General features: G+C 47.7%; 1 protein-coding gene and 1 non-coding gene across 2 annotated transcripts in view; both read left to right on the forward strand.

Moving 5' to 3' along the window:
• Positions 1-420: 420 nt before the first annotated feature.
• On the forward strand, positions 421-524 carry LOC115803589 (U6 spliceosomal RNA). Its single transcript, XR_004024338.1, has one exon. It is a non-coding gene; the product is annotated as a U6 spliceosomal RNA (small nuclear RNA).
• An 8,839-nt stretch (positions 525-9,363) lies between these two features.
• RAB11FIP5 (RAB11 family interacting protein 5) overlaps positions 9,364-20,850 on the forward strand; it is a 34,976-nt gene continuing 23,489 nt past the window's right edge. The window contains 1 exon segment of the mRNA XM_030763203.2: positions 9,364-10,500. Within this exon segment, the coding sequence (XP_030619063.2) occupies positions 10,070-10,500 (431 nt within the window). The 5' untranslated portion in view covers positions 9,364-10,069.

Here is a 20,850-nt window from a genome sequence, read left to right on the forward strand (position 1 = left end):
CGAAGAAATACAGATGGCCAACAGCCACATGAAAAAATGCACAACATTGTTAATCATCAGGGAAATGCAAATCAAAACCACAATGAGATATCACCTCACACCTCTCAGAACGGCTATCATCAAAAAGACCACAAGTAACAAATGTTGGTAAGGATGTGGAGCAAAGAGAACCCTCGTGCACTAAATGTACAAGTGAAAAGATAAGTTGGTGCAGCCACTGTGGAAAATGGTACGGAAGTTCCTCAAAAAACTAAAAACAGAACTACCATATGATTCAGCAATTCCGCTCTCTGGTATATATGTGAAGAAAATGAAAACATTAATTTGAAAAGACATATGAACTCCCAGTGTTCATACAGCATGTTTACAATGGCCAAGATATGGAAGCAACCTAAGTGTCCAACAATATACATACAATGGGTGCTCGCTTCGGCAGCACATATACTAAAATTGGAACGATACAGAGATTAGCATGGCCCCTGCACAAGGATGACACACAAATTCGTGAAGCGTTCCATATTTTTTAGACATTTCTCCAAAGATATACAGATTGCCAACAAACACATGAAAGAATGCTCAACATCATTAATCATTAGAGAAATGCAAATCAAATCTACAATGAGATATCATCTCACACCAGTCAGAATGGCCATCATCAAAAAATCTACAAACAATAAATGCTGGAGAGGGTGTGGAGAAAAGGGAACCCTCTTGCACTGTTGGTGGGAATGTAAATTGATACAGCCACTATGGAGAACAGTATGGAGGTTCCTTAAAAAACTAAAAATAGAACTACCATACGACCCAGCAATCTCACTACTGGGCATATGCCCTGAGAAAACCATAATTAAAAAAGAGTCATGTACCAAAATGTTCATTGTAGCTCTACTTACAATAGCCAGGACATGGAAGCAACCTAAGTGTCCATTGACAGATGAATGGATAAAGAAGATGTGGCACATATATACAATGGAATATTACTCAGCCATAAAAAGGAATGAAACTGAGTTATTTGTAGTGAGGTGGATGGACCTAGAGTCTGTCATACAGAGTGAAGTAAGTCAGAAAGAGAAAAACAAATACCGTATGCTAATACATATATATGGAATCTAAAAAAAAAAAAAAAGGTCAGAAGAACCTAGGGGCAAGACGGGAATAATGATGCAGACCTACTAGAGAATGGACTTGAGGATACGGGGAAGGGAAAGGGTAAGCTGGGACAAAGTGAGAGAGTGGCATAGACATATATACACTACCAAACGTAAAATAGATAGCTAGTGGGAAGCAGCCGCATAGCATAGGGAGATCAGCTCGGTGCTTTGTGACCACCTAGAGAGGTGGGATAGGGAGGGTGGGAGGGAGGGAGATGCAAAAGGGAAGAGATATGGGGACATATGTATATGTATAACTGATTCACTTTGTTATAAAGCAGAAACTGACACACCATTGTAAAGCAATTATACTCTAATAAAGATGTTAAATATATATATATATATATATACACAATGGAATACTACTCAGTTCTAAAAAAGAATGAAATTTTGCCATTTGCAACAACATGGATAGACTTGGAGGATCTTATGCTTAGTGAAATAAGTCAGACAGAGAGAGACAAATACTGTATGTTATCACTTATATGTGGAATCTAAAACATACAGCAAACGAGTGAATATAACAAAAAAGAAACAGACTCACAGATATAGAGATCAAACTAGTAGTTATGAGAGGAGAGGGAAGGGGTAGGTGCAAGATAGGAGTAGGGGATTAAGAGGTACAAACTACTATGTATAAAATAAATAAGCTAAGAGGATAGATTGTACAGCACAAGGAATATAGCCAGTATTTTATAATAACTATAAAAGGAGTATAAACTTTAAAAATTGTGAATCACTATGTTGTACACCTGAAACTTATATCTTATAAATCAACTATATCTCAATAAAAATAAATAAATGAATTAATTTTTAAAAGGTCTTTTCTTCAAAATAACAGGTAAAACTAAAACCTAGTGTTTAAGGATCGCACTTGGGGGATGTGTTAGGGACGTACACGGCTCAGGTCCCCTCAAGGAAGGACATGTCTCATAAATTTCCTCCCATCTCTGATGGTTATCATGACCTCGACACTTTTGAAGGGTCCTACTCAGGTATTCTGAAGGATGCCCCTCAATTTGGATTTGTCTGTTGTCTTTCTCTTGTTTAGAAAGCAGCTATGAGTTTTTAGAAAGGCACAGAGGTGAAATGCCCTTATAGCGTTGGGAACATGCTAATCAATATGATTTATCACCAGGGATGTTGATCTAGATCACTTGATTAAGGTGGTGTTTGCCAGGTTTTGTCACTGTAAAATTTCCATTTTTCATACTCTATTCTTTGAAGGTGAGTCTCTGAGTCCAGTCACACACAAGGAGAGGGGAATTAAGTTCCACTTCTTGGAGGGGGCAGTATCTATTAGAATTCTTCTGTAAGGAAGAATTTTCTCTTCTCCTCATTTACTTATTTATTCATTCAATCATTTATTGATATAACTTTAGACTCATGAATATTTATTTTATTTTATGGGTTATAATCCAAAACTATTGTGATATATTGTATTACTCAAATTGTTCCAGCTCTGGCCACTGGGAGTTCTTTCATGTTGGCGTCTGTGCTCTTTTGACACTACCCTTCTACTTCCCCTGCTTTTCTTCCTGAGGATTTCCTTGTTTTCTGGCTTTACAAAATCATACAAGCTCATCTTGTATTTTCCCTGCCCTAGTCCTAGAATCAGCCATTTCTCCAAAGAAATCTCCAGGGAAAGTCTGAGGATTGAAAAGAGAAGAGGGCTGAGAAATAAACCAATGTTAAGAAATGGGGGAGGAAGAGAAGCCCCTGAAGGAGACCTAGAAGTAGTGAGTGGAGGAAGAGGCAGGAGTAAACGCGTAGAAGAGCCCAGGGACTTCCCTGGTGGTCCAGCGGTTAAGACTCCCTCCGTGCTCCCAATGCAGGGGGCCTGGGTTCGATCCCTGGTCAGGGAACTAGGTCCCACATGCTGCAACTAAAAGCCCGCATGCCACAACTAAAATATCCCGCATGCTGCAACTTAAGATCCCGCATGCTGCAACTAAGACCCGGCACAGCCAAATAAATAAAAATAAATTTAAAAAAAAAAAAAAAAAAGAGCAGGCCCAGAGGCAGAGAGTGGGGTTGAGGGAGTTTGGAGAAGGGAGTGATTAATGCCAAAGAGAGGTCAAGTAAGATAAAGCCTGAAGGAGGGGCCTGGAATTTTGCAATCACAGATGGGGTGGGAGCTTAGAGAGCCTGGCTGCTGTGGTTTGGGGTGTGAATGAGGAAGAAGGGGATAAAGACGAGGAGGGTAAATCATCTACAGGAAACCTGAAAGAAAGGAGGACATGGTACAGACTGATAGAGAGGGGGAGTTGTTGTTTTCTCTGTTTTTATTGGGAGAGACGAACATATTTATATGATGAGATGAAGGAACCAGTGGAGAAGAAACAGAAATGAAGGAGGAGATGGAAGCTTAGGCTGCCCCAAGGCACAGAGAGGAAAATGAAGCACACAGGAAAACCTCTTTCTCTGAGATAGGAAAAATGCAGGTGGTCATAGGTTTGTAGGTTTGAGGTAGGAATCTGGGAATGAATATTCATGCACACTTTTTTTTTTTTTTTCCGTACGCGGGCCTCTCACTGTTGTGGCCTCTCCTGTTGCGGAGCACAGGCTCAGGACGCGCAGGCTCAGCGACCATGACTCACGGGCCCAGCCGCCCCGCAGCATGTGGGATCTTCCCGGACCGGGGCACGAACCAGTGTGTCCTGCATCGGCAGGCGAACTCTCAACCACTGTGCCACCAGGGAAGCCCTTTGCACACTTTTTATGTAAGAGGCATTTTTCATTTCTCTTGGGCATATTTCTAGGAGTGAAATTGCTGGGTCATATGGTAGCTCCTATGTTTAACAATTTGAGTAACTGCCAAAATGTTTTCCAAAGCAGCTGTACCATTTTATATTCCCACCAGCAATGTATGAGGGTTCCAGGGTCTCCACATCCTGACAACACTTGTTATTATCTGTCTAGAGGGAGTGAAGTGGTACTTCATTGTGGTTTTGATTTATATCTCCTTAATGAATAATGTTTTTGATACCTTTTCATGTATGTATTGGCTATTTGTATATCTTCTTTAGGGAAGTATCTATTCAAATCATTTGCCCATTTTTTAATTGGGTTGTCTTTATTGTTGAATTATGAGTTCTTTAAATATTCTGGATACTAGCCTCTTATCACATATATGATTTAAAAATATTTTCTCTTATCCCATAGGTTGTCTTTTTACTTTCTTGATGGTGTCTTTTGAAGGACAGGAGTTTTTAATTTTCATGAAGTCTAGTTTATCTATTTTTTCTTTGGTGTTGTATCTAAGAAGTCTTTGCCTAACCCAAGGTCATGAATACTTCTACATTTTCTTCAAAAAGCTTTATAGTTTTAGTGTTTATATTTAGGCCTATGATCTATTTTGAGTTAACTCTTGTGTATGGTGTAGCAAAGGGGTTCAACTTAATTCTTTTGCATGCAAATATCCAGCTGTCCTAACACCATTTGTTGAAAAGACCATTCTTTCCCCATGGAATGGTCTTGGCACCTTTATTGAAAAATCAGTCAGCCGTAAATACAAGGGTTTATTTCTGGAATCTCAATTCTATTCCACTGATCTATGTCTATCCTTATGCCAGTTACCTCATTGTCTTGATTTGTAGTAAGTTTTGAAATCGGGAAGTGTGAATCCTCCAACTTTGCTTTTCATTTCCAAGACTTGTTTGGCTATTCTGGGTCCCTTGCATTTCCATATGATTTCCTGGATCAGCTTGTCAATTTCTGCAAAAACAGCAGCTGGGATATTGATGGGGAATGTGTTGAATCTGCAGGCCAATTTGGGGTGTTTTGGCATCATAACAGTATTAAGTCTTCCAATTCATGAAAGTGAGATATCTTTCCATTTAATTAAGTCTTTGTTAATTTCTTTCAATCATGTTTTGTAGTTTTCTTTTGTTATACTTCTTTTGTTATATTCTATTCATTTCTAAGTACTTTATTCTTTTTTATACTTTTATAAATGGAATTGTTTTAATTTTATTTTTTTTATTTTTCGGTACGCGGGCCTCTCACTGCTGTGGCCTCTCCCGTTGCAGAGCACAGGCTCCGGACGCGCAGGCTCAGCGGCCATGGTTCACGGGCCCAGCCGCTCCGCGGCATGTGGGATCTTCCCGGACCTGGGCACGAACCCCCGTCCCCTGCATCGGCAGGCGAACTCTCAACCACTGTGCCACCAGGGAAGCCCGAATTGTTTTAATTTTAATTTTTCATTGCTAGTGTTTAGAAATACAATTGATTTTAATATATTGATCTGGTATCCTGTAACCTTCCTGTACCCATTTATTAGTTCTAATAATTTCTTAGTGGATTCCTTAGGATTTTCTATTTACAAGGTCATGTAATCTGCGAAGAGATAGTTTTACTCTTCCTTTCCAATCTGGATAGTTTTATTTTGTTTTCTTGCCTAAGTGCACTAGCTAGAACCTCCAGCACAATGTTAAATAGAAGTCGAGAGTATGGCTGTTGTTTGTAAAGATGTCAATTTTTCTCAAAACAATTTCTCTCACAATTCCAAAAAGCATTAGAGCTCATGTGGATGAATACACAGGTGAGAGTAGCTATAAAAATCTCTGAAGAAAAAGAAATAAGTAAAGATTTTCTCTTCTGCTGTATAAAGGATTTAAAAGGCAACAATAATTAAAACAGAATAGCACTGACAAAAAGATATAAATCTCAGTGGACTAGAGTACAAAGTTCAGACTCTCTCTATAGTATGTATATAAAAACTTACATGAGAAAATCAGTGGCAAAGGGATAGGGTTTTTCAATAAGTATTGGGAAGCTTGAATAGCTGCTGGGGAGAAAAGGTTAGATTTTCACCTCAAATCATTCACCAAAATAGTTTCTAGAAGAATTTAAAGAGAATGAAAGAACAAAGAAAAAGCCAAACAATTTAAAAACTAGAAAAACTATGAATGGATATTTATTGGACCTGTGAGTGTGGAAGAACCTAAGCTTGAAACAATGGAAGAAATTCAACGACTTGACTACTTAACTTACGTCAAAACATATTTGCAATAAATATAAAAGACAAAGTGTTATTATTAACATAGAAAGGGTTAATATAAGTGAATAAGTTAAGGTTTCAAAGAAAATAGACAATTCAGAAAATAGACAACTCACTAAAAGAGGAAATATAAATGACTAATAACTGAAAAAATGTTCAATCTCATTAGCAATCGAAGAAATGCAAATCAAACAATAAGGAGGTACAACCTTTTGCTTTGAGCAAAGATTTCTAAGATGCTATTACTCATCACTGCTTAGAGTATGTTGAGAGAGCTCTCATGCTAACATTATGAAGTGATTTCCCATTATTAGGCCCACTTTATAACGTGGAAACTGAGACTCTGGGGTTCAGTAATTTGCCCAATCTCATACTGCTAGTAAGTTGTGGCACGAGGATTTGAACCCGGGTTGTGTGACTCTATTACAGTGAAGGGCCTAGAAAACAGATGTGGGAGAGAGGGCGAAGGACAGGAGGAAACGTAGCTTGAAGAGTCAGGCAAATATATTTGAAGTGCCTGTCTGGAAGGGTTATGATATTGCAGAGGGAAGCAATGAGTGGAAATTACACAAAGGACCACTCTTTCAAAGCAAGAACTGTCCCTAACGGACTAGAGGGGCCCAGGGAGGCGGTGAACACATCCAGCCCTGGGGAGGAAGAGGATGTAGGAGGGTCCTCTCTGTAACCCTCACATCAAACTGCAGTGGGTGGGGATGGGTGGTCTCATCTTCCAGAGGAGAAAACACCTCTAGGTAACCAAGGCCTCAGTGTCTTCAGAGTTTCTGCTCTTTTCTCAACTGCAGACAGCTAGCAGAGCCTGCCCTTTCTCCTAGGGCCAAGTGACCTGCAGGGGAGCCCTTCCTGGCCTCACTGCCCTCTTGCAGCTGCAATCTCAGGCCAGCAGGAAGCCTGACCTTGCCAAACTATGAGGGCCAGGGCAGGAGGAAGGAGAGCGGGAGTAGCCCATCTGAGTTCTCTTTTGCCTGTTCCTGGAGCCTTGCTACTCCATGGGGGAGGCAGAGGGAGGCGGAAGGGAAGAGGCAGTCTGGTCATGTCGAAGAGCTAAGAAACAGATGAAACAGAACCATTAAAGGACAGTGACAAATATGTTAGCTGTGGTTTGGTAAAGATATCTTCATTTGCAAAGCCCCTGGGGAATCCATTCTCAGGGGCTTCATCCTGACTCTATAATCTTGGGTAAGTCTGTTAACCTTTTCTGTACCTCAATTTCTTCATCTGTAAAACGGGTATGACAACATTTCCCGCTTTATTGACTTCAGATGATGCAGTGCTTAGGTGACCAACAAGCTAGTGTGAGGGCAGAGTACCAGAGGCAGCAGAGTCACTCAGACCTGAGTTCAAGTCCACTCTCTGCAATTTTCCAGTTAGAAACTTGGGGAAAATCACCCAAACTTTAGCTGCTTTAGCTTCCTCATCCGTGAAGCTGAGAGTAGCAACAGCACCTGCCTTAAATGGTTGTCTTCAGGGGCAAATGAGACAGTACACATAAAGTAGATGCTAGGACCAGGATTCCACAGCCCACAGGTTTAACCATTACAGTACAGTTGCCTCACAACCATAATGCATATAAAACAACAACATATAGTGTAAAGACTGGAAAGCAATACAACAAATTGTTAACAGTGTTTATTTCTGAACGGTGATATTCTACTTTTATTTCCTTTTTTATATTTTTCTATATTTTCCAAATAACTTATAATCAGAAAAAAAACTATATATGATGTTCAGATGCTTTGAGATCATTTGTGATGGTTTCCACTGTGTTAAAATCTTTGACAATATTTTCTCATGTCATCTTCTCAGCAACTGTTTCAAGTAGGAATCATCATCCCCATTTTCTAGATCAGGAAAGAAGGCTGAGAGGTTAGAGAGCTGACTTAATCATCAGGTCTTATTGCTGCTAAGTGGCAGAGAGCCAAGATCCATAGGCAGATCTGGCTGTCTCCAAAGCTAGGTGCTGTCCACAGGGATGCTGGGCTATGGGGCTCAGTGTGGAGAACTCCTCCACCCCATTTTGATCACAGTTAAGGTGGAAGGTTGTTAGGATTGAGCCTTGGTGCATATGCTCCCATGAGTCTCGGGTGCCCGGTGTACAACCATATTCCTGGTAGGGGACATGGCCCGGAAAGTGGGATTTTGGCATCCTCCTTTCACAGCATAAAAAAGTCAAGAGGTACTGTGGAGAGTCTCCCCAAGAAGAAATAAAGGTTTCCACTATCAAGGTATCCAATAGAGGAACTAAAAAAAAAAAAAAAAAAAGCATAACTACATAGGATTGAGGGAGGGAAGTGGATGTGAGCTAAATCATTATCTAACATAGGAGGAAGACAATAGATAATGGCCAGTCCTGAAAACTCTAGATATAGTTATGTAAGCATTTTATGTAGAAATATGGAGGTAACTACCAGGCCTGAAAACACAAATGGCTTTAAGTGGTTATCCCTGGAATGAGGGGTGGAAAGGGAATGTTTTGCTTTTCATCATAAGCATTTCTGTCCCATTTGATTTTTTAACTTTATTTTGTTTTTAGCTGTGTGTTACATGTCTTTTTAAAAATACTATTTTTAATACAGGCTCTGAAAGTTAAAAAGAAAAGTACAGACTTTGGGGTCATCTGTGTGGATTCACATCCCACGTCTGCCAGTTACAGATCTTGGGCAGGTTAACCTCCCTAAGCTGCAACTTTAACCTTCCTGAAAATAAGGATAAAAACCATACTTACCCCACAGGGTTGTTTTGGGGATAAAATGAGGTAACGCATGTAAAGCACACGGACCAGCATTGGCCGAAATTCAGCATCTGTAATTATAAACCATTGTTATCATTATTAATAATAAACCAAGCGTGCAAGTAACACCCAGGGCTTTGCACATAGTAGGCACTTAATGGGTGTAAGTAATTGTTTAAAACCTCCACCAGAGCCTATAATTTCCCCCAACTCGTGACGCATAAGCCCCAGCGGTCCGAGGGAACACTTAAATACTGATGTGGTTACTCATTTGTTCATCACTCTGTTCTCCGCCGCAGTGTCCGCAGAGGGCGAGCCCTGCTCCCTGGACTCCCGCGCCAGGTTCTGGCTGCACACGTGATTCCTCCCGCGCGCGGAGGAGGGAGACAGCGGCAGCTCACCCGCTTTCAGGTCGCTGATGCGGGGCCATCACGTGGCGCAGCGTGAATCACTTCTGGTTTCACGCAGGCATCTTCCCGGGCAGGGGCGGGCTGGAGGAGGGGGAGTGCCGCTCGAGACAGGGGAGCGGCCCTGGTCCGCATCGCTCCCACTTGCCAGCGCCAAGGGGATGGCCATGCCGGGAGGGACGGGGCGGGGCAGTTTTACGGCGACAGCTTTCCGGAGCAGGGACGTCTTGAAGGACGACTTGGGATTGGCCGGGAGACGCGGAGCGGGCATTTCATACCCGGCCGAGGGTGCCGCGCTGCCCGCAGGCGAGGCGGGGTTTCCTGGGGACCAACGCGGGAGCCCCCCCATCCCCCCGCGGAGGCCTTGCGCCCCGCCCACGGTCCTCGCGGCGGTCAGCGACCCTCCAGCTCCAGGCTGGTCTGCAGCAGACGGGGCGAGGGCGTGCGGGCCACCAACCCCAAGCTCCGCCGCACCTCGGCGCGGGTACGGGTTAGGTCGCGAGTCGCGGGACGCCGGCCGCTAGGCGGGGCGGGAGGCGGGGCGCTGACGTCGCGGCGCGGCCGGCAGCCGGGAGGCGGAGAGGCAGCGGCCGGCTCGGCCCGGCCCAGCCCAGCCCGCAGCTGCGGCGGCCGAGCCTGTGGGCGGCGGCGGCGCTCCAAGCCGGATACTGACCGCCCTCCGCCGCTGCCCAGTTTCTCACTTGGTCCGGGTTTCCACGCCTGGTTCGGCCAGCCCTCACCCGTCGCCGCTTCCCCCGCCATGGCCCTGGTACGGGGCGCCGAGACGGCGGCTGGGCCCTCCCGCTGGCTACCCACGCACGTCCAGGTGACTGTGCTGCGGGCCCGCGGGCTGCGGGGCAAGAGCTCGGGCGCGGGCAGCACCAGCGACGCGTATACGGTGATCCAGGTGGGCCGTGAGAAGTACAGCACGTCGGTGGTAGAGAAGACGCTGGGATGCCCCGAGTGGCGCGAAGAGTGCTCCTTCGAGCTGCCGCCCGGCGCCCTGGACGGCCTGCTACGGGCGCAGGAGACCGACGCGGGCCCGGCGCCCTGGGCCGCGGGCTCCGCCGCCGCCTGCCAGCTAGTGCTTACCACCATGCACCGCTCGCTCATCGGCGTCGACAAGTTCCTGGGCCAGGCCATGGTGGCGCTGGACGAGGTCTTCGGCGCAGGCCGCGCCCAGCACACACAGTGAGTGAGGGGCGCGCGGGAGCGGAAACGGTTAAGGGCCTCTTGGGGCGTGGCTGGGGAGACGCAGGACCCCGAACCTCGGCCTGGGCGGTGCGACCTTTTGCCTAGCGCTCAAGGGCATAAACCGACAAGTTGGTTCTTCGCATAACGGGGTCTTCTTCCGATCCCCAGATGTGCGCTGGGCTGTGCTTGGCCGCTGGTGTGTCCTTGGAAGGCCGGGGGGAGGTGAGAATGGTGGCCTACTGTTAGGAGTAGATTGTCAAGTAAAGTTAGGAGTGGGATCCAGAGCCTCTTGGACTGTGGGAACCTCAAGAAGGAAAATCTTGGGGCCTTTCCCAGGGCCTCCGGGCGTGTTTCACTTTCCTCGAAGGGGAGGGGAACTGCCTTCGGGCGCCTGTTCCACACCAGGCCCGCAGGGGAATGGGGAGGCCCTGCCTCGCCCTGTGGGGGAAAGAAGGTGCAGTGTTGTCCTCGAGGAGGGCAGAGGATGAACGGAGGCGCCCCACCAAATCTAGAGGCTGCAGAGGGCATCTGCTTCTTGCCTGGTACTGGGATGCCCTCTGTTGCTTAGAGATGCCCCCGATTCTTCCCTTCTGTGTCTCTGGTCTGAGAACAGGAGACCCTTTCAGTAAAGGAAGGAAACGCTTTAATCAGGCTTCAAGCATCTTGACTGAGGTGGAGGCAGCACGTGCTTAATGGACAGTAGGAGACAATCTCCCAGTCACTTAAACCTAGAAGGGCCAGAGCGTTTACCAGTGGGTTTTAAAGAATCATTTATTTTGGCAGCGTTTAACTTTCCCTGTGTTAAGATCAAGGCTTCAGGCTTGGAGCCTCATTTCCTGTTTTGGGCTTGGGCAGGATCCGGAAGCCTGTCCGCAGGGCTGACAACCTGCCCTGGGTCACTCAAGTGTTTAACTGGGGTGACGCCACCCCTAGGCCCATGGGCCCTGGATGGGGAGGGTAAGGGGTTGGTGACAGTTGCTGGAAAGGTTTACCCAAGTGGAATGGCATCCAACTGAGTAAATCTAGGAAGGCTTGCTGGAGAAGGATGAGCCTGGTACAAACCCAAATAAAAGCTGGATTTGGATAGAAAAGGATCTGACCTTGAACATTTCAAAAATGTGGGTAGAGAAGGCCTTCATGGCTCTTTGCAGCCTGGGGTGGGAAACGGGTTAGCATAGGGCAGGTTTGGGCAGGGCTGTGACTTAGCTCCATCTCCCCCTCCCCTGGCCTTCTCTCCTTCCCTCATGACTTGCTGTTTGGTTGCTGGGTGTGGATCATGTGGTATAGTTTGGCCCTTGTTTTGTTTTTTTCCTCCCCTTTTCTGTCCTTTCCCTCTTGCCTGGCTCAGGGAGCCCAAGGGGGTGGGGGTGAGGCAGAAAGCTCTCCTCTGGCTCTTGTAGCCCTTTCTTCTTCTGAAGAGGCTCCTGTCCCCAAATTTATTCCACCCCTTTCTTTCCCAGTCCTTCAGTCTCCACCTCTCAGCTAATCTGACCCGACTGGTAGATAACACATCTCGGGCTGGGGGTGGGGGGCACTAGAGGGGAGACTAAGGGGCAGACAGAAAAAGTCTCAGCTTGTGGGGAGTGGCTTCTCTGAGGTCAGTGACTTGCATGGGGTGGGGGAGGGGCTTTGATTTTTTTTTCAGTTCCTGCTCTTGCTTTCTTCTTGGCCTCTGGATCTTCCTTAACTGAGCTGTCTATGTCTGTCGGCCCATGTGCGCCTGTTTGCAGCCAAGGACAGTCCCCTTGATCTGAATGGGAGCCTTATTTACTTTATAGAAGTCATCTTTTCCACCAGGATCTTTCCACACCCACCTGGCTGCCTTTCCTCTGATGCATTGACCTGGGTTATTTATAGAACCTGGAGGGGGCAGGAGGAGGGGGACTTGTAGTGGGCAGCAGAAAAGTCTGTGAAATCAGCCTGATCTTTTAGTTTACTGGACCAAAAAGCGTGCCCACTGACAGAGGGTGAGGGCTGCTGACCCCACTCCAGTTTGCACCTTCCACCTCTGGCTCTCATGGCCACCCTTGGTGGCCTTTCCTGGAGCATCTTGGCGTGAGCTGCTAAGATAGTGAGTCTGCACATTTTCCATTGGGGAGAGGACTGGGGTGTGCCCTCCTCAGCTTTGGATAATGGTGGCAGAGAACTCCAGGAGAGCACATGATAGCCCTGTGTTGCCCAGACAGAACTCCATTGGGGAAAGGCAGTCTCACAATTAAGAGGAGGGGCCTGTGGAGTTGCAGATTCCCTTCCAAACCTGCCACCTTGTGGCCAGTCAAGTAAACTCTTGGTGCCTCAGTTTTCTCATCTGTAAAATGGGGCTAATTTATACCTTGACAGGATTGATGTAATGGATGAAATGCGTATGTAATTAGAGCATCTAGTGCAGTTCCTGGATATGCCTGGTGGTCAGTGAACAGCAGTGATGGTGGAGTGAGGTTTTAGTAGCCTGGTAGCTGTGATCTGGGAGATGTCCCCTGTCTCAGAGGAGCCTCTCATGTGATAGGAGGAGGTAATACAGAACTTAGCGTAGTCCTGGAAAGCCCCAGGACTGTGGTGGCAGGGTACTCACAGAAGTATGAGAGCTCCTCATGAAATGAGCTGGCCCTTCACAGCCCTCCACTACTCTCTTTGCTGCCAGAGGCTTGAGAATTGGGGCTAGTCTTGTGAGGCCTCTGCAGTTCTGAAGCCACGCTCAGATCAGCTTGCAGCTCTGCAGCTGTCCTCCATGGCAGGGCAGCATAGTGTTTAAGAACGTGGAGACTGAGGTTTCGCTCCCAGTTCTATCACTTACTAGCAGGCAAGTTACTTAACCTGTTTCCTCGTTTCTGAAAAGGTAACAGATGATAACAATCATAGAGTTGTACAAATTAAATAAGACAGGATCTCTAAAAACTTTAGTATCATTTTAGACACATAGCAGGCTTTCAAGATATTAGTGTTGGGTTACTCTCAGGGCCCTCCTTATGTGAGGGTGGTGATGATGGGGGCTGGGGTTCTAGGTGCCTCAACAGCCCCCAAAGCTCCTTTGTTAGTGGGGTGCTCTTTGAGGTGAGGGATTTCACTGGAGACTTCCAACTGATTGAAGAGAAAATTGTCAAAACAACATGTAATGTAATACACAAGGAAACTAATTATAACCGTCTCCCCTCAGTAAAGCCCTACATGGATCATCATGGGTCTCAAAATCCCAAGAGCTGCTGCTTTATTTATTTGGCCATGCTGTGCTGCTTGCAGGATCTTAGTTCCCCAACCAGGGATCAAACCCAGGCCCCTGCAGTGAAAGCGCCGAGTCCTAACCACTGGACCGCCTGGGAATTCCCTCTTTAGCTTCTTTAGATGCGTCCTTTCTGATTTTTACTTCACCACCATCCATAGTACTCCCCAGTGCGTGCTCGTGTGGAGTGAAGTGGTCCCTTCTGTAAATAGCCCCCTTCCTGGGCCTGTTGGATGGATGGTTAGAGTCTGGCCCCTTGGGAAGGCCAAGTCTGTGGGCTCGGTTTGGGTTAAAACGTGACCATGGGCAGGCTGCAAATGTGGCCCCCTAAGAGGCTCTGTCAGCCCTGGTCAGACCTGTCTCATTGATTTTATAAGGGCCTATGGGAGGCCTGTGGCTGAGGAGGACTTAGGTTGGAGACCAGAGCTTTCTGCCTGGCTGATGGTGGTGGCCTGAGACCTCCTCGAGGAGGGCGGGCTTGGGGGCAATGGGAGAGGCAGCTGAGGCAGATGCAGCCTGCTGGCCTAAGGTAGACCTAAGGTGGGCATGGTCTTTGAGGGCTTCCATCTGTCCCTTAGCCTCCAGATGGCCTGTGCATTACTGTTGTAGGTAGATGGTGCATGACCCACAGCCTTATCATGTTTGCAGATGTGACTGCTCCCCAGGAAGCAGCTGAGGCCGCGAGGGTCCTTGGCTTTGGCTCCTGCTCCAGCCCCCGACCTGGCTGCTGGGCAAGTCTGCTTTGGCCGCGGGAAGGGTGTGGCTGTACTTAAAAGCATCAGTTAGGGCGGAGGCTGCATCTCCCTGAGTTATGGGGCAGTTTTTATCTGGGGTTGCTTGAGCAGCAGTGTCTGGGGAGTGGGGAGTGACTCCGCCGTCAGACTGAGCGGCTTCCCCTTCCCTCTGCATCTGGCCCCGTTCTCCCCTCCCTGCAGGCAGCCAGGGACAGGCGCAACTCAGCAGAGCTCCATCCTAGCGACCTTGAGGGCTGTCCCTTTCTTCTGATGGGGGCTGTCTAAATTCTTTTTATTGCTGCCACCCTGGTGCTGTGACGCGCTCTCCAGCGATGCTAAACGGCTGGTCTGGCCTCGTCCAGATGTTTCCCCTGCTTTCCCACCTTGTGCTGGGACAGATAATTAACACAATGACAGGAGCTCTGTGTGCTCTCTGGGAATCAGTACCCTATTTTTTCCTGTGCAGGGCCGACCTCTGCAAAATAGTGTGATCATGAAGAAGCTTTGCCCTTCCCCACAGCCAAGTAATAAAAATAAGTCCGCGATGTGTGTCCTTTATGCACCTGGCAGTCCTGTTAAGGAAGAGGCTTTGCCCTTACTGAGTTGGCCTGTGGGGGTGGTCCTGGGCCCAGGTCTCTCCGCAGTGAGCAGAATAAGCAAGTTCAGCTCCCAGGAAGCAGCGCTGCAGAGTTGCCGGGAGGGGCTTTGTCATGGGCCACCTTGACCTTCAGCTGACCCTGGAGGTGGTGAGGAGAAGCACAGCCCTTACTCATGGAATTCTGATGTCAGAACTGGAAGAGTGCTTAGAAGTGTGGAAATTGAGGCTGGGGAGGGAGAGTGACAGGCTCTCAGCTACTCAGCAGTTAGGGAGGGTGGGGCTCTGTGTGGTTTCTCTTAGGCCCTGACAGCCTGAAGAGCTGTCAGATTTGGGATAAGGAAGAGACGGCATTTGGGAAGCTGAGTGCATCCCAAGGTTTCTGTGGAAGTGCCTGAGAGGTTTTAGGGAGAGAGGGACATTTCAGCTGGGAGGGGGAGGGAGCCTTGGGGCTTCTCTGAGACCTGGAGGGACGTCTAATCCACAGGCCTTTCTGCCTGGGTAGAGGACAAGGGAGGCCACTGGTTGGGTGGGAAGTTCAAAGGAGGGGAGGACATGGACACAGCAGCCTGCATGCCCACAGGGTGCAGTCTTATTAGGAGGACGGACCCCCACATTTGGAGGAAGGGCCATAGCCAGCTGCCGTATTTTGGGGCCTAGCCAGGGAGCACTGGAGATGTTCAGAGCAGACGGAAGCCCTGCGCTCAGCTCTGGTCAGGGAAGGCCTCCCTGAGGAGGAGATGTACACCGGGCCTGTCAGGCTAGCCATCAGAGATCCTGGTCTGCCACCCCACCTTCTCTGAGTTCCCATATGGACAGCGTGTAGCACTCCATTTTGGAGGATTGTCATTGCCTTGTTTGTCTAGCATATCATTTATTAAGCCGTTTTTAGGTGCTGGCACCGTCCTAAGGATTTGACTTACATCAGCTTATAGCAACCCCTTGAGGTGTAGGTACTGTTACTGTGTTTAACGAGTGAAGAAACGGAGGCACGTAGAGGTGAAGTGACCTTTTGTTTTAAAGATTTTTTTCTTTTGATGTGGACCATTTTTAAAGTCTTTATTGAATTTGTTACAATATTGCTTCTGTGTTATGTTTTGGTTTCTTGGCCGCAGGGCATGTGGGATCTTAGCTCCTCGACCAGGGATCGAACCTGCACCCCCTTCGTTGGAAGGCAAAGTCTTATCCACTGGACCACCAGGGAAGCCCTAAAGTGGCTTTTCTAAAGGCACACAGTACATGGCAGTCAGGATTTGTACCGCGACAGCCTGGCTCCTGATTCTGTGCTCTTCGCCACCATGCTGTAACACCCATCTGAGTCCTCTCCCATGTTTCCCAGGGTTCAGCTTTGCATGGAAGTTGGTGCTCAGCAGCTGCCCTCCTTAGGGTTCCTCTCTCCTCCCCAAAGCCCATCTCTTTGGTTAGGCTTGGGGGCTCTGGAAGCATGACCTGCTTCTCCTGTGTGAGGCCTTGGCTGGTAGGGGTAAGTGCATTTAGTCTGCAGCTCCGTGTCTGGTCATATCTTTCTCAGGGGATGGGGGTGTTGCCTGGTACATTGGGAAAGAGGGTATCACTGCCACTAGACTGTCTCACAGGAGCCGGGGGAGGCCTGGAAAGCTCTGCCTTGGCCCTGGGCACCGCCCTCCCCCCCCCCGCCCCGGGAGGTTTGCTCCCATTGGCTTGTGCAGTAGAGCTGGTCTTGGGATCATCAACAGATATAAGACTTCCTGACCTTTCCCAAGCAATCACATGCTTGTTTTACTGTGACAGAACACTCTGAGCCATCCATTCCTCCTCCTACAGTCATGCAGTGGTTTGCTTTTTTTTTTTTTTCCCCCTTGTTCAACATCTAAGAAGCAATTACTGGGCAACCACTGTGCCTAGGTCAGGGCTTTGGAGGAAACATGAGAAAGAAAATATAAAGCCCTTTCCCTAGAAGGGCAAAAATATGTTTGAGACAAGACTTAACACAGGAAGGATAATTAACCAACAAAGCAGCATATACAAAATATGAGAGAAGGAAAGGGTCAGAAGAAGGACCAACTCACCAGGGTTGGAGTGATCAGGGTGGGCTGCCTATAGGAGGCTGGACCTTGAATGACAGGTGGGGCGTGGTGGTGGCTGGGTGAGTTTCTGGGAGGGAGACCCAGAAGGGAGGGAAGGAAGGGAAGGTGAGTGTGGTGGGGCTGAGCCAAGAGAGGGAGTGGAGGGGAGCCAAGTTTAGTTTCCTATGTGCCTCTCTCAGCAAAACAACCTGGCTTTCTTTACTTCTTATTTCTTTTTGAGTAGTTTACCTGGTTCAAAATTCTAAAGATACATAGGGTTCACAGTGAAAAATCTCCCTTGTCCCGACCTTGAGTCACCCAGCTCCTCTCTTCAGAAGCAGTCAACATTACCAGTTCTTATATGCTTTTAAAAGCCAATGCGTTGTAGATTTCTTCTCCCTCTCCCATTGTGTTTGCACAAGTGCAGCCTTCTTCACACACACAGGTCTGTACCTATGATAAGTCTGGCTTCCCCACACAGGGGTATTATTGCTTGTCTCCACCTGTTTCAAGTCTGAACTGAGACCCTGACAGGAAGACAGCCACTACTTAGTTTTGTCCTCTGTGACTCAAGACCCTGTTTGGGGTGAATATGGGGTTAGGAGCAAACTGGGGAGGGGAGTTTGGTTAAGTAGAATTTCTTCCTTATTCCCTTGTCTCCCCTGGGAGAGGTCATCCTGCTGGTTTTCTCCTTTCTCTTGGGCGGGGTCATCACTCTTTGGTCCTGGGCCACCTCGCTCCCAAGGGGCTGATGACAGCCTATAAAAGGCCCTGACAGACAATAAACCCAAATCTTTATGTGTGGGTTGGCCTACTTTTCAGAGTGCTTTCCCAGCAGCACCTCACTTCCTTCTTCCCTGAGGGCAGGGAGGGTGACCCCCATTTTTACTGAGGTCAAGACTGGGGTCTCAGGAGTGGAATGACTGATCCAAGGTCACATGATTCATTAGTGGCAGCCAGATTTCTAACCTCCCGAGCCCAGTGCTTTTTCCCTACATCATGCTTTCAACTATACATACGTCTATTGCTGTGTGGTTAGACTTGGCTCCAAGCAGGCGTGGGTCCCTGGCCTCTGTCCGAGGCAAGCTGACAAAGAGATAAAACCTTTGGAGCCTACAGCAGCAGGAGGGATGAGGACTGGCTGAGATGTTTGTGGCCAGGAGGGAGGGAGGCTGGTCCTGGCTGGGCTCTGAGGTGAGCTGAGCAAGCCATGCCCATGGAGCCAGGGGTAACTAATGAAATGATGGTTCTGGGCTCCAAGGACTGTTGGTGCCGGTACAGAGCCAGAGTAGGTGATAAGAGGCCTGATAAGAGGCACTGTCCTCTCCTGCAGTTGTGCCTGGCTTGCAGTTTTACCATCGATACCAAATCAAAGGCAGGATGAGGTTGTGAGTGTTGGGAGCCATCAAGGATTGGCCCGCGGCCCACGCGTCTCCTCTCTGATCGTGTGTGAGGAGGACTGCCTGAGTGGGGGATTTGGAGAGGAGGGAAGGCATCTAGATGGAGGAGCCTCTGGGGAAAAGGCTTTTCCAGCCGCCTCTTCAAACTCCATGTAATACAGTTTTAGTTGACATTTCTCCCTGCCCCTAACTGGCTTATTTTATCACCCTTCTTTGACAGAGGTGAAGTGGGTGGTTGAAAGCCACTTTGTAAGTCAGATCCAGGACTAGAACCTGGGTCTCCTGTCTTCCAACCCTTGCGTTTTTCCACTATTTCTTTAAAATAATTTTTTTCCACTTATTTTTGGTACTGAAGCTAAGCCCTGCCAATGCCATCTCATTTATCCAGCAGGTGTTAGAAGGTATTCCATATATCAGGCCCTTTCCCTGCCTGGGTTGGGGGGCATAAAAGGTGAGTAACATTTTGTGCAGTCAGTAAGCAGTGAGAGCACAGGTGGAGTGGCTCTGCCTGAGTGCCACTGCAGGGGACGAAGGGGGCACTTGGAGAAGGGCACTCCGGCCCCTCCTACCTTCCCCATTGCTCCTGTCCTAGTTTAGGCAGGTTTTTTTTTTTTTTTTTTAAACATCTCCTCTAGACTGTTAGCATAGCTGCTACAGCACTTTTGTAAGCCAGAATGCCAATTTATTAATTTATGATGAGAAATAACTGCTGAGGCACAAGGAGTTGCCTGCCTGGCCGTGGGACCTGTCCTGGGTTGGCTGGCTCTGTGCTGGTTTCTGCTGCCTTGCCCCTCTGCTGCCCCTTTCCCTGCTGTCCTTTGCTCTTCCTACGGCACAGCAGCCATAGGTTTTATCCTTGTTTCCTACCCTGTAGTGCTCTTCCAGGCCCAGAATAAGGCTACAGCTCTTTAACATGATGTTTGGGGCAGTCTCCTCTGCTCCAAAGCACCTTTCTGCCCATCTCCACCTCTCCAGCCCTGGGCATCTGTGTATTCTTTTCCTCCCACCTGGAATGTCTCTTCACCTGCCTCCTTGCCTCCTGACCCATTGTTCAAGGCCCAGTGTAAATGTTACATCTGTCAATGAAAATCATCAATAAGCAACCTATAATAAGAATAGAAAAGAGTTTTCTTTGAGCCAAACTGAGGACTAGCCTGGATGCCCACTTCCCAGATTACTCTGAGAAACTGCTCCAGAGAAGCATGGTTTCCAGCACAGTTTTATATCTTGTCAGAACAAAGAACATTAAATAAGTCAGGGATACTGTACATTTCAAGAAAACACACACACGCACAGAGATCAGCATCATGTACACAGCAAGTCAGCATGACCTTGCACCTGGGAAAGGAGTCTTATCAAAGGAGTACCAGCACTGGTGTCCCAGGAAGATAAGCGTTTAATCTTTATTTTTAAAGAATGGACATTCTTTACTTTTGGTCACTGTGTCCTTTTCTCTAATAATTAAAGCAGGTGTACAATGTAGGTTTGATAGGCCACAAACAGGCTATTTTAGTTGGCATAAGATTCAAGTTAACTCACAGATAAGCCAGAAGGACCTCCCTATATCTCAATATGTGAAAATTTCTTTTATCATGTCCTTCACTGCGCCTCCCGAAATTGTCTTCTCTTTAACCTTCCTGTGCATTTTATTTGTGCATTTTTGTGGTGTTAATCACCTTCTTCCTTTATTTATGTAGCCATCTTCTTTCCCCACCAAGATGTAAGCTTCTCGAGGACACTCCCTTTCTTATTCTGGCAAATACTTGGGAAACGTTTTGAGCCTGGCTGAGGCCATCTCTGGTTGGTTGGGATTTCAGTGGCGAGTTCCCTGTGCCTCTGAGACTTTGTGAGTGTCAGGATGAGCTGTCAGGATCTCACACGCCACGCCCTGTGCTGAGGCTACTGAGATGAGTAGATAGTTAGCACAAGGCTCAGGGATTCAACCAGGAGCAGGGCTCAGTCATAGGACAGGGAGAAAAAAGCCTGTGTCCTGGCCCAAGGCTACCCTCTGACCTCCACAGGGATCTAATAGAAAGACCCTGTTAGTCTCAAGTGGGACCAGAAGGGGAGTATAGATGAGTCAATAGGTGTTTCTAACCATCTCCAACAGATGCGGGTGCTTATTATTTTTTTTTTAAAAATAAATTTATTTATTTTATTTTTGGCTGCGTTGGGTGTTTGTTGCTGTGCGCGGGCTTTCTCTAGTTGCAACGAGCTGGGGCTACTCTTTGTTGCGGTGCGCGGACTTCTCATCGCAGTGGCTTCTCTTGTTGTGGAGCACGGGCTCTAGGCGCGCAGGCTTCAGTAGTTGTGGCACATGGGCTCAGTAGTTGTGGCTCACGGGCTCTAGAGCGCA

This window comes from Delphinapterus leucas, chromosome 13 (genome assembly GCF_059928025.1).
Source record: "Delphinapterus leucas isolate spDelLeu-1000000601 "Yukka" chromosome 13, BTC_Dleu_Yukka2, whole genome shotgun sequence".
NCBI lineage: Eukaryota > Metazoa > Chordata > Mammalia > Artiodactyla > Monodontidae > Delphinapterus > Delphinapterus leucas.